The following is a 13,911-nucleotide window of genomic DNA, read 5'->3' on the forward strand; positions in this document are numbered from 1 at the left end:
CATAAACCTTTTTTTATGTAGAGAGACTGACCTGTGTATTGATCTGTTTAACCAGAGCCAGTATGACGTAGCCTGGACTACGCGGGTGCTCTCTGGCCAGGCAGCGAAGCCCTGAGCATGCTGGTTTCTGCGTTTTTGTTGCAACTCATGGCTGGTTGCAGGTGGACACGAACTTGCACAGATCAACAGATTGACAAGCGCCGAGAGATGAAGTGACACAGAACACAGTGATGAGTGTGACAACGAGGACAGAGATATACGATGCGGTGATAGAGGACAGAACAAACCTGGCCGGCTGGTTGTGTAAACAGATAGCAGAGCAGATAAATGCCCAACCTTCACAACCGCGCATACTTCTCTAGCTGGACCACAAATGCGGTCTGTGGCTCTCTGAATGCATGCATGCGCACACCGTGTTTGTAAATGTTTCAGCACAAACACCACAGCCTTTGTGTGGGCATGAAATAAGATACATCATCTGTGACATCCTGTATTGCCGATGTAAACATGCAGTGTCACTGAAAAGACATCGGCCGCTGAGAAGCGTCGATATGCAACAACCAGATGCTGAAATCAGGCAGCAGTTAATAACTATTAGTATCCATTTCCTGATCTGGATGCTTCTCTTTTGTCTGCCGTGGGTGGTCTAGTGTTTTCTCTGGTGTGGTGTGATCAGACAATGCCAGTCTGTGGTCGGCCAGCTGGGCACAAAAGCCGGCATTGAGGGCACGGCCAGAGTACCGCTATTTGCACCACGGGCCGCTGCATGGGAGAAAGCGGCCATTCACGCTGCTGATTTTAGTCAAGTGCCACAATGCAAATGATTAGCAAAACAGGCTTGACACGGGTACGTTATTGAGCCATACATGTTTTTTGTTTTGCCACCAGCTGGTCATTTGGGGTGCTGATGTGGGAGATCTTCACCCTTGGGGGTTCACCCTACCCCGGCATTCCCGTTGAGGAGCTCTTCAAGTTGCTCAAAGAGGGACATCGCATGGACAAGCCCGGCAACTGCACCAACGAGCTGTAAGTTATTTCTTTTCTGCAAAAAATGACATCTCCTCCAAACAAGCTGAGGCCCAGAATTAGGAATGGGCGATATTTTACCGTTCACGATAAACCGTCAAAAAAATTCCCCACGATAAGAATTTGTCATCTCGCGGTAAAAACAATAAATTCCCGTTGATGTTTTTGTGTAAAGCTGATTTATGGTTCTGTGTTAAATCCACGCACAACGTAAAGGAAGGAAGGAAGGAAGGAAGGAAGGAAGGAAGGAAGGAAGGAAGGAAGGAAGGAAGGAAGGAAGGAAGGAAGGAAGGAAGGAAGGAAGGAAGGAAGGAAGGAAGGAAGGAAGGAAGGAAGGAAGGAAGGAAGGAAGGGAGAAAACAAGGAAAGAAGGAAGGGAAGAAGGAAGGAGAGAGCAGGAGGAAGGAAGAGAAAAGGGAAGGAAGGAAATAAGGAAGGAAGGAAGGAAGGAAGGAAGGAAGGAAAGGGGAGAAGGAAGGGAGAAAAGAGGAAGGGAAGAAGGAAAGAGAGAGCAGGAGGAAAGAAGGAAGGAAGGAAGGAAATGAGCCTGAAAGAAAGAAAGAAAGAAAGAAAGAAAGAAAGAAAGAAAGAAAGAAAGAAAGAAAGAAAGAAAGAAAGAAAGAAAGAAAGAAAGAAAGAAAGAAAGAAAGAATGATAAATTCCCATTGGTATAGTTTAGTAGCATTTTGTATTCTTTTAGAGCAGTGTTTTGGGGGCTCCAAAGACTGAATGTGGTGATAGATTTATAATTACAAAGGTGGAGTTGAATTGGTATTTTTTTATCGTCATTTTTATCGTTATCGGGATAAATGCCAGAAATTATCGTGATACATTTTTTAGTCCATACCGCCCATCCCTACCCAGAATGCACATTATCTCTGACACAAAGACTCCAGGACAGCACCGGCCGTCGTCAGATCCTTCACTTTGGGGTTCTCTGTTCACTCTGTTCCACCTCTGCACAACTCAGACTGTCTGCCATCGATGTCGTCATTCTCAATGCAACTTCTGGAGTTGATGGACTGTCGTGCTGCGCTGCCAAAAAGATGTGCACATTGTAGTATTTACAGAATCAGCCTCAAGATAACCGGGAACAGCTTTTACTCTGATTGTTTTGGACAGGCAGCGTCTGGTGGTGTTATTCCCATTATCCATATTCCCTGTCTGGGTAAACTGATTGTAATTTTCTATTACTTAGGTACATGATGATGAAAGACTGCTGGCATGCCATCTCATCACATAGACCCACCTTCAAGCAGCTAGTAGAGGATCTGGATCGAATCCTCAGCCTGAACACCAATGAGGTGAGTCAAGCTCTGCTAATTCTTCCCCACACCTCTTTCCTTTTGGGTGGTTGGAGCCTTACTCGAGTATGAAAGTGATGGTATTTTGTTAAAATAGCAGCAAAATAGGATGCGTACGTGTACTTTTCAAGAGCATGCAGGGTTCAGCTGAATGTTGCTGAAAGTTTACGGCATGTTTTTGACAAAGGGCCTAAACGGTGACTGAGAAATGGCTGGATGATCTAATCCAGGCTCAGCATCGCTGCTGCAGCCCAGTGAAGTTGCCTAATCTTCACATCCACGCCTCACTCGCTGCAGTGGCCTGCGTCTTTTTTTCCCTTCCCCTCTCCGTCTTATACGATATCCGTGCAGCGACCTGAAAAAAGGGCCGTCCATGGAAGGCTGTCAAGGCTCGTCTACTCCGGAGCTGGAACTTCACAAATTTATGCCAAAAAAGCCCAACTTTTTGAGTTTGAACTTTTGAAATGTAATAAAGCGCCCTTTCTCTCCCCCTCCCCTGTTCTTTCCCTCTACCCCAAACCGCTGGCAGATGTGGAGATCTTTAGTAACATGAGCCTTTTTGTGTTGAGCTGGGAAAATGGAAGCCAGTGCTCATTTTCTACCAAACCCGAGGAACTCCTCCTCCTCACAACTAGTCCCAGCTACAGCCATGAAAGTCTAGGAGAGGGGGGAAAGGGTGCAGACACAAGCAGCCTCGCACCACTGGCTTGAGTCAGAAATTAATAACAGAATTTCTTGAGGTTTTTTCGTCTTCCTCTTTATGGCGGTTAGCTGCTTTTCTGCCAGCGTCTTGATTGCTTATATTTTTTTCTTTGCCAAACCCTCTCTGTGTTTATGTCAAACATTTCAGTGTTGGATGTCACATCTGTTTGGTCTGAGTATATTTGAAAGGGTGCCGTAAAGGCCTAGCTTCTTTACCCCAGTCCCTTAAATATGTCCTCATTTCCTCATAATCCCAAACACCTCAAACCACTCTGCGGCACAGTTCTCCTCTCCCAGCGCCTCTGGATCCGCTAGCAGACCAAAATTCAATTTATGACCTATTATTCCTGCAAATATTTTCATACAGTATCCAGTTTAAGGTTGTTTTTTTGGTCATATATCCTCCCAGGATGATTAGGTATGGTTTAGACCAGGGGTCGGCAACCCAAAATGTTGAAAGAGCCATATTGGACCAAAAACACAAAAAAGAAATGTCTGGAGCCGCAAAAAATGAAAAGTCTTGTATGTATAAGCCTAAATACAAAGGCAAATGGCGAAAGGCGAAATATCAAGAAAAAAGTCAAAATGTTGAGAAAAAAGTCGAAATTTCGAGAAAAAAGTCAAAATGTCGAGATTAATGTTGAAATTCAAATCACGAGAAAAAAGTTGAGAAAAAAGTCGAAATGTCGAGAAAAAAGTCAAAATTTCGAGAAAAAAAGTCGAAATGTTGAGATTGAAAAGGAAAGGAAAAAGGAAGAAAAAAGAGAAAAAGGAAAAAAAGAAAAAAAAGAGAAAAAAAGGAAAGAAAAGAAGAAAAAAATTAAGAAAAAAAAGAGAAAAAAGGAAAAAAGAGAAAAAAAGAAAAAAAGGAAAAAAAGAAAAAAAGAAGGAAGGAAAAAAAAAGTCAAACATTTTTGAAAAAGCTCCAGGGAGCTCTGGAGCCGCGGGTTGCCGACCCCTGGTTTAGATGAATATCATAATAAAGGTGATCTTCTTCTCTCTCACCCCTTCACCCTCCTCTGGAAAGTCCCCGTTCTTGTTGTCTGGGTTTCATCTCTCGCTTCGTATTCTTTTTTTTATTTTTTTTCCCACCTCCCCTTCCTGTGAGTCTTCTTCTAACATTTCTGACCTCGCCCTCTCTCTCCTCTGTGTGCATCTCTGCAGGAGTACCTGGACCTGTGTGCCCCGACAGAGCAGTATTCCCCCAGCTTCCCCGACACCCGGAGCTCCTGCTCCTCCGGTGACGACTCCGTTTTTTCCCACGACCCCTTACCGGACGAGCCCTGCCTCCCCAAGTACCAGCACATAAATGGGAATGTCAAACGATGAGGTGCCGCCCCCGCCCCAACTTCCAACCCGCCCCGACCTCAACATCCCTCGACACGTAGCACAGACACTTTCCCTGAAACCTCCCCGCCCCCTCGTCGCTCTGGCTCCCCTTTGGACTAACGGGCCCAGAGCGGACCGGGCCAGTGGCAGTGCTGCTGTCACACACTCATACTGCCATGCACTCGCACAACACACGCAACTTTACTCATGTGACGTCTTAAAAGAGAGGACAGGGACCTTTACAGAAGCTATTTTCTACCGGCTGGATGAACTGAAATTCCCCCCGGAGACACTCCTCCTCCTCTTCCTCCTCTTCCTCTCTCACATAAACACACAGCTTTTTCATTTTGGTTCTCATCTTTGTACCCGGAGATTCAACAGCACGACTTGTTTGGCGATCCAGTTGCAGTGGCTGGCATTCCAGGACGCTTGTTTGCTCCTGGAGGAATGTATGGACCGAAATCAAAATATGGGAAGACAAATAGGAAACGGACCGAGAGACAGAGCTTCGACTAACAAAACAGGATTAGGAGGAGAGCAAATATAAAAAAACCTCTCTCCTGTTTATTTTGTAATATTGGTGCATTTCTTTTTCAGTTCTCTCGAATCTCCCCAATTATTCTGGAGAAAGAAAACACAGTATAATGTATAGTGCTGGATATATTTGTAAATATATTCAAATATGTATAAAATATATTATATATTTACAATGAATTATTTTTTGTATGGACTTGGAAATAACCCCTCTGCCTCCCACCCTACGTTCTGTTTTAAGAAGCAGGCATGCTAACAGATAGCGTGTCCTATATTTCTCCTCACACACACTTAAACATGCAGACAAGAGTACACACACCCACGGACACACACACACACACGCACACTTAATACTTTATCGCAGTAACACCGTTGAGTTTTGGCTTTCAGGGAGGTAGCATGTTAATTTATTGACTTACTTATTTTAAATCGCAAAGAGTGGAAACAATATGGCAGAAAAAAGGACATTAACGTTGCTGATATTATGAAAATAATCCTTTAAATGTAAGGTAATTTAAAATGGTCTTTCAGCAGTAACAGAAAAAAAGTATATATATATATATATATATATATATATATATATATATATATATATATATATATATATATATATATATATATATATATATATATATATATATGTATTTTTTTTAGAGGGTTTGAAAGATCAAGGTTTGATAAGTTTTATATATGAATGTGAATATTAAGTTAAATTTGAAAAACTGTACATTTTATAGTCATCTAATCCCTTTCTTATATAGCTGTTGATGCCATTTCTATCCAGTCTTTGTTAGCTATGCTTTAGGAAATAAGACTCCTTCTGGATATTTATATCTATTAAAAGGCATACGAATTTGGATATACCTGATAACAGCCAGCTTCCACATTTTAGACTAAATATACACTCAAATTTTACATTACAGAATTGAAATCTGAAAAGAAGTATTTGTTTTCTACTGGACCAACATTGAGATGTCTTTTTGCAGGTGCTCATGCCACATTTGCAAAATAAATGTTGAAAAAACCCATTCCTGTACAAATCTCTGACTTTATGGGTTGTTTTAGTTGTAAAGACTTTTGTGTGTGTTTTATTTTCTACAACAGAAGAATCTCTTATCACTCAACTTCACCTTTCTTTGAGGTATATTTCTTGAGCCTTGCGTTTGATGTCGGTGCGGAGGGGTAAGTAAGGAGTGGGATTGTCCTCTGTATCTGTAGTCGGATCAGACGAATCGAACAAATCTGCAGGCACGCCATATATGAGCAGTGTTTCTTTATTTCATAAAGATGTGGTGTAATCTTGTTTTAAAAATTCACCTTCAACTGTCCAGACTCAAATCTGCAAGCTCAGCACGAAAGCAGAGTAAAAACCCCCGATCAAATTAGACACTAAATTTAAGTTAGTAGTGAGAGCAATTTTGCTAATGCAAAAGGAACGAGTAATTGTCGTGATAGTGCATCTCTGTGTCTGGATCTGTCTGGCTTTGATCAGCCAAAGAGGCTTTGTTAGGCTTCTATGAGATGCTCTGATTAGCTGATTGATTTCCTCTTCTGTCTTATCACAACAGATTTAATTCAACAGAGTGAGTAGCAGATGTACTTGATTCGATGTTAGTTAATCATAGCTGATCTATTAGCGAGTCTGATTGACTGGTGGTGGCCATGAATCTGGCTGTGCTTTAAGAGGGATCCACCTGGATGGGAGAACCGCCCAGCGGGTCATAGAACAGCTCTGTGTGACACAATCCACATGAATGCTCCGTATGAGTGTTTCACTGTCGCAGGTTTATGCACCAAAAGCCTGTCAACATTGTGATCTGCCTGTCATCCGGTAAAAGCTGCAGCCTTGCACACCTGAGCAGCAGAAAGCAGCTATGGAGGATGGATGGATGTAATGAAAAGTATTAACAAGAGATGACAGCTGTGCTGTCAGCCCTGCGGATCAGGCAGCACGGCTTTATTTCCTAATTAGCACTTACTACAAAGAGTCTGGTGGTTGATGAGAATGTATTTAAAGGTATTTACTCTAAAACAAAGATGAAGCTGTTGATCTTAGATGAAACATGACTTTTGTAAAGTTGGTGAAATGTATTTTCATGGGGAGCATGAGTGTCTAGTTCCAGTTTTGTTGAACTGAATGATACTTTAATAATTTCAAATGGGAATTATGCTGATGAAACATACATTACAGGGTAAAAAATAAATAACGTGTGTAAAAAAAACTAAAAATAAATCCCACATTAAAATGTATCTAGTATTTGTCAACACATCTGATTAAAAACTGAAAACAGGAAGTGTCAAATGTTTACTTTAGAATTGTGTTGAAACATTAATATCCTGTCTGAGAGCATATATTTGAGTTTTAGGTGACTGCCGAATCAAAACTGATGACATGACAACCGTATCACTTGGTTTTGGCAGCTGCAGCGTGAGAGTATGTCATTCAGAGTTCTGTGACATCATATCCCATCTTTACTTGGACTCAACCAGGGTTATAATAGTTTTTAATTTTTAATTTTAGTTTAGTTTTATTTCGTTTTGTCTTTTTCTCCTTCAATTCAGTTAGTTTTAATTCATTTTTAGTGTGGGTTTGCTAGTTTTTATTAGTTTTTATATTTTCAAAAATGCTTAGTTTTAGTTTAGTTTTTATTAGTTTTAGTTTTAGTTTTGACGTCACGGACCGTGAGGCGTTCAGGTGCCGTAGCTGCCAGTTGGAGATAAACGGCCAGAGCGGAATAAATTGATCAAACCGAGAGGCTTACAGGGACGAAAACGGAGGAAATTATATCTATAATTTCAGTTAGTTTTAGTTAGTTTTCTAAACATGCAATATAGTTTCAGTTAGTTATCGTTTTTGTCTTTTAATTTTCGTTTTTATTTAGTTCAGTTAACGAAATTGTTTTTTCAATTCTAGTTTTCGTTATTTCGTTCGTTTTCGTGAACGATAATAACTCTGGACTCAACCCATCATGCAACATCATGATACTTTGAAGGTGGTTTGCAGGACACAATAAGACTACTTTTTCTTTTTAAGTTTCTTAAGTCTTTTTAAGTTTCTTTTTAAGTCCACATATAAAACTTGTTGCTTTAAGCTTTACATTTTTTTCTCTGTGGTATTTTGACCAAACTATGTCCCAGATATTTCATCAAGACCTCAGGATAGTGCAAAAAACTTTTAGATCCATGCTTCCGGTGGTGAAAAGCTGAGAATTGCAACAATATCTTATTTAGAGGGTAAACTGAGGATAATGTGCTGAAAAGGCATTCAACTTAAACCTGTACACCCCTCTCTTACCAGGTTTGTACTTGTTTTGAATAAACGTACACATACATCAGTGCTAAGCCCTCCTCCAGCAGACGTGTCCCCTCATGTCTCCGGGTTCTGAAAAGGGCTTGGAGGGAAAAGTCAGACACATTCCTCTTTCCATAGAATGAGGGGAAAGAAAGCACCTATGGAGGGCTGCAGGGGGATTGGAAAAGAAAGAGGGGCAGGATAAACCAGAGCAATACCCCCTCATTAAAGGAGAGAAAGGGCGCCGGATATCCACACTGACTTTTGCAGACTTATCACAATGACTGTCTATTGTGTTGGAGACTGATGGCACACACAGGGAGGGGTGAACTCCATGGAGACCAAATAGAGGATCAGATTGTTTCTTCTTGACAAAAAAAACCCCAACAAAAAACCTCTGAAATGTGTCAGCATTTACATGACACAAAGGCACTTCATCTGATTACTTATAGCGTGCATGTTGCATCCTGAGATGCATTCAGCTCTGTTTACATTACATTACATTACTTACATTACAATGACCTTACTATTGCCCTGGAATTTCATGAAGGCATATAAAAAAAAATCTAAAAACAGCTAACTCTTTGAAAATGTAATGTGCATATCGAAAATGTAAAAAGGTTATTTAAAAAAAATGGTATTCCTTATTTAATCTGCTTTAATTTATTCTTCATCTAGCAAAAGAGTTCCCTTCTGTGCAGTGATAAAACACTCCACACTCAGTGGTCTAAATGAGTTTTTCCTTGGAGGACTTGTGTTTGCCTTATGCCCCGAAGATTAACCCACTGACCCTCAAATGTTAGCTTTGAGTGACTTTCGGGAAAAGAATGTGAGAAACTCAAGACGACAATTTTACATGTTTGAAACTGCCAGAGTTTGTCATTTTGCACAAATCTTACCCCAAAACATGACCAGACTCTGAAGCCTTTCAGCAGTTCAGTTGATGAAACTAAGTCATAACAACAAGTTAATGATTTTGAACTTAATGTTTAAAAAAAAAAAAGAGTAAACCTCTTGAGTTGGACTATTTTTCTGCATTCATTTACAATACAATATTGTCTATCAACAACTATAATTTTTCACAATTTTTGTTGAACACAGATATCCACAGTTGGATGAAAAGTAATGAATCCACAGACTTATTACTTTAACAAAGGCTAGTAGGAGTCGATTTCCACACCTGGAGTCCGGGGCACATCTTACCAGCAATAAGTCATCATCCCATTGGTGATGTATGGTGGGGTGAGCATCATGATTCAGGCTTCCTCCACTCACTCAGAACCTTGACCCCATGACCCGTCAGGTGCCACTGAGAGCATTCGTGAGATTGAGAGTTTACCCGAAGGCTTCACGATCATGTGAGAAGAGAGTGGTAGTCTGCTCATTTAAAGATGTATATCTCACCATGTCTGCTTTTTTCTAGAATTACCAAATAGAGATCAGAACAAATTTGTTAATTAAAGAAATAACAAAACTGACAAAAGTAATAAACAATAATTTACTGAAAACTGACTGATGAAAATCAGGCTTTGCCTTTGAATTGTGGTTCAACAGAACCATTAAAAAAAAAAGGATTACAGTAAAAAAACTGGCTTTGACATATTAATTGGTACCCTCGACTTAATTTTTTGTTGCACAACCTTTCAATGCAATCAAGCGATATCTGTATCTCTCAATGAGATTTCTGGTATTTTGGTCCACTCCTCGTGGAGAAACTGGTCCAGTTGTCTCAGGTTTAAAGGTTTTCTACTCCAGACTGCATTTCAGCTCTTTCTATGGATATTCGTTAGGACTTAGATCAGTGCTTATAGAAAGGCCACTTCAGAATAGTCCAATGTTTTGTTCGTTGCCATTCTTGGGTGTTTTTAGCTCTTTGTTTTTGGTCGTTATCCTGCTGGAGGACATGATCTGCTACTGAGACCGAGCTTTCTGACACTGGGCAGCACGTTTTGGTCCAGAATGTCTTGATAGTATCTTTTTTTTTTTTAAACAGCGAAGCAACCGCAAAACATAACCACAGCTCCTCCATGTTTATCAGTAACCACAGTTGTTGCACCCCTTTGCTTTCTCTGGTCTATGTTCAATATTAAGATCATGGCATTTTACTGCACAGGTTAGAGCATGTTGTGGGGATTAAAGGGACAGCTCTACGTTGGTTTAAATCATATCTATCTGACAGGTTCCAGTTTGTTCATGTACATGAGGTTTCGTCAGAACAGTCAAAGGGTTTGTTATGGTGTTCCGCAGGGTTCAGTGCTAGGGTCATTCTTGTTCAGTTTATACATGCAGCCATTGGGAAGTATAATCCAGAATCACAGCATACATTTTCATTGTTATGCTGATGATACGCAGCTCTATTTGTCTATGAAGCTGGATGAAACAGAACCGTTAGTTAAACTTCAGGCATGTCTTAGGGACATCAAGGACTGGATGTCCAGAAATTTCTTGCTTCTAAATTCAGATAAAACAGAGGTTATCATTCTTGGTCCAGAGCATCTTAGGAAGGGATTAGATGGTGTTGTGATGGCTTCCAGTGCAACTGTGAGAAACCTTGGTGTTGTTTTCGATCAGGATTTGTCGTTTAAACCATATGTTAATCAGGTTTGTAAAATAGCGTTTTTCCATCTCCGTAATATTGCAAAAATTAAGAAAATCCTCTCGCAGAGTGATGCAGAAAAACTAGTTCATGCGTTTGTATCTTCTAGACTAGATTACTGTAATGTGTTATTAGCAGGATGTCCAAGTAATTTGCTGAATAGGCTCCAGCTGATCCAAAATGCAGCAGCACGAGTACTGACAGGAAACAGCAGGAGGGACCACGTCTCTCCAGTGTTAGCGTCGCTCCACTGGCTACCTGTAAAATTAGAATCCAATTTAAAATTTTATTACTTGCATATAAAGCCCAAAATGGCTCAGCTCCGCAGTATTTACAAGACCTGATAGTGCCTTATGTTCCTGGCAGAGCTCTCCGCTCTCAGAGTGAAGGTTTACTCGTAGTTCCTAGAGTATCTAAATGTAGATTTGGAGGGCGGGCGTTCTGCTATCAGGAACCATTACTATGGAACCAACTTCCAATCTGGGTTAAGGAGGCTGACACCACCTCCACCTTTAAAACTAAACTTAAAACCTTTCTGTTTAGTAAAGCCTTTAGTTAGTGTTTAGTAAACCTCTAGCTGGTGTTGGTAAATCTCTAGGTAGTGTAAACTCTAGTGTGTTAGAGTCAGTAGTCATGGTCGCAGCTATAGAACAAGACTATAATAGTTAGTCTCAAATATAGCTTCACGGTAGATATGCTGCTATAGGCTTATGCTGCAGGGGGGCACCGACATGATCCGCTGGGCGGTGCCTCTCACCCTTCTTCTCCTCTCCTTTTCCCTTTCTCTCTTCTCCATTTCCATTTTTATTTTTTATAAATATCTCATAGCTATCGTTTTTTGTCCATCGTTCCTGTAGTTTCTTGTGCCGGCCCCCCTTTTTTCTCTTTTGTGCATGTCTGCAGGCCGGAGCCTCGGGAGCTGCGTTCTGGCCTGCGGTCCCGGTACCCCCCCCATCCCCGGTCATCCCGTTGCTGCTTCCACCTGCCTACATGGATGTCTGCTGTGTGCTGCTGACGCCAGGGGTGGACTGGCCATCGGGCATACCGGGCCCGGTGGGCCGATGGTGATTTTGGGCCGGGCCGGGCCCAAAAAAAAAAAAAAAAAAAAAATTTTTTTTTTTTTTTTTTTTTTTTAAATCGGCCCAAAAAAATCGGCCCATTCGATTTTGTTTTTTACCTGACAACAACTGGTACCACTGGCCGATTGGTTATGATGAGTTAGATTTGTTATGGGCTGGAGTCAGGGCCGCCGCAAGGGGTGTGCGAACCGTGCGACCCCAAGGGGCCTCGCGCCCCAAGGGGCCTCGCGCCCCAAGGGGCCTCGCGCCCCAAGGGGCCTCGCGCCCCAAGGGGCCTCGCGCTATGGGCCGTTTTTTTTTTTTTTTTTTTTCGTTTTTTTTCCTTTTTTCCATTATAAATATCAACAGTCACGTTCCATTACAGACCTAAATGTGTACTAGTCTGTGCATATCAATAAATATATGTGCAATGATGCGCGTGTCTGTTGTTCAATACAACCGATCAGACCAAGCGCAGACACAAGCTGCTCTGATCCAGACGGGTGGAGTTGGAACAAACTGTCACACAATGTCGAGAGAACGAGACAGATTCAGGAAATTTCCATCAGGGGTTGAAAAAAGAAAAAAACTGAAAATGGAAGAGCTTATTGCCTCTGAAAGGCTCGTTTGATAAATTTGTTACAAAAATCACCGATCCGACCGGGTCTCAAGCAGCCGTGGGGCCCCGTGTCGAGGCAAGAGATGATGATGAAGCAGGGAAAGGCATCCAGTATTTTGATAATTGGAGAGTTAAAATTGCACATATAGACACCCGATCCGACCCGAAAAACCCAAAAAATTTCGCGCGCGCTCGCTACGCTCACGCGCGAGCCCCCCCCCCAGCCATTCCGCACAGGGCCTCGCAAATCTCCCAGGCAGCTCTGGCTGGAGTAGTCACAACATTAGAGCGCGTGGCTTATTATTGATATTATTGATACTATTTGAAGAATGATGAGTTCATGATAAAATTGGTTAATATATCATTGTAGATATCTGAAATGCTCTTTTTGACTAGGAAGAATTGAATTACAGATATCTGCAACACATATCCAGTCTAGCTATTAAATGTTAAAACGGCTTGTCATACAAGTTTTCTGGTCTACTCAGAAACTGGGGGGGATGGTGTAGGTTTAGGTTTATTAAACAAGAACATACACACCAACAAGACAGTGTACAAGCGGTGTCACAAGAACGTTTGTTTTCATTCATAGGCTTCATTTTCTTTCCATCAATATCTGGTGGGCCGGTCTAGGCTCAAAATGCCCGGGCCGATTTTTTGTCCCAGTCCAGCCCTGGCTGACGCCCCCCCTCCCCTCTGATCATCCCGTTGCTGCTTCCGCCTGCCTGCCTTATGTTTATGTTTATGTTTATGTTCATGTTCTGGATCTCTGGAAAGCGTCTAGAGCAGGGCTATTCAATTGGCGGCCCGCGGGCCACATGCGGCCCGCCAGGAGCTTTTATGTGGCCCCTGGTCATATTTAAAAAAAGGGGGTGTTTTTAGAAAAAAAAAAAAAAAAAAAAAAAATATATAATATTTTTATAACTGGCTACTATGGACTAAAATGCTTGTGCTCAATGCTTAATATAATATTCAAATAAGGAAATCTTGGTGGAAAGTGGTGCTTTGTCATTATGGCATGTTTTATTAAAAGTAGGTCAATATCAACTTCATTAAGTTTGCACAATGCATGGTTTCAAAATGAACTTGCATTCAAAATAATATTTCTTTATCTGAATATTATATTTAACATTCACAATTACTAAATCTGGAGACAATTAATACATAATTCATATGTAAACTAGATATATTCAAATGTATAAAACAAATGTATTATATATACATAAATCTTCGTCTTTGAGTGCAAAATACATTTTGAAAACCCCCACATTTTCAAATTGTGCGGCCCTCTCCATACTGTCCTTTTGCAGATGTGGCCCCCGGCCCAATCTAGTTGAATACCCCTGGTCTAGAGACAACATCTGTTGCATTAGAAAATTTAATTGAATTGAATTTAATTGAATATGAACACCATAATACCAAAAAGCAGAATTACAACATTTCACCATTTA

At 41.1% G+C, this 13,911-nt stretch overlaps 1 protein-coding gene across 5 annotated transcripts in view; it reads left to right on the forward strand.

Annotated features, from left to right (window-relative positions):
* The window catches only part of fgfr2 (fibroblast growth factor receptor 2), a 51,506-nt gene extending 44,382 nt beyond the window's left edge, over positions 1-7,124 (forward strand). For all 5 annotated transcript variants that reach the window (XM_061744606.1, XM_061744608.1, XM_061744604.1 and 2 more), the window contains 3 exons: positions 889-1,026; positions 2,225-2,330; positions 4,197-7,124. In XM_061744606.1, coding sequence (XP_061600590.1) covers positions 889-1,026; positions 2,225-2,330; positions 4,197-4,361 — 409 coding nt within the window. In that variant the 3' untranslated portion in view covers positions 4,362-7,124. The remainder of the gene's footprint in view (positions 1-888; positions 1,027-2,224; positions 2,331-4,196) is intronic.
* The last annotated feature ends 6,787 nt before the right edge of the window (positions 7,125-13,911 follow it).

This window comes from Cololabis saira, chromosome 17 (genome assembly GCF_033807715.1).
Source record: "Cololabis saira isolate AMF1-May2022 chromosome 17, fColSai1.1, whole genome shotgun sequence".
NCBI lineage: Eukaryota > Metazoa > Chordata > Actinopteri > Beloniformes > Belonidae > Cololabis > Cololabis saira.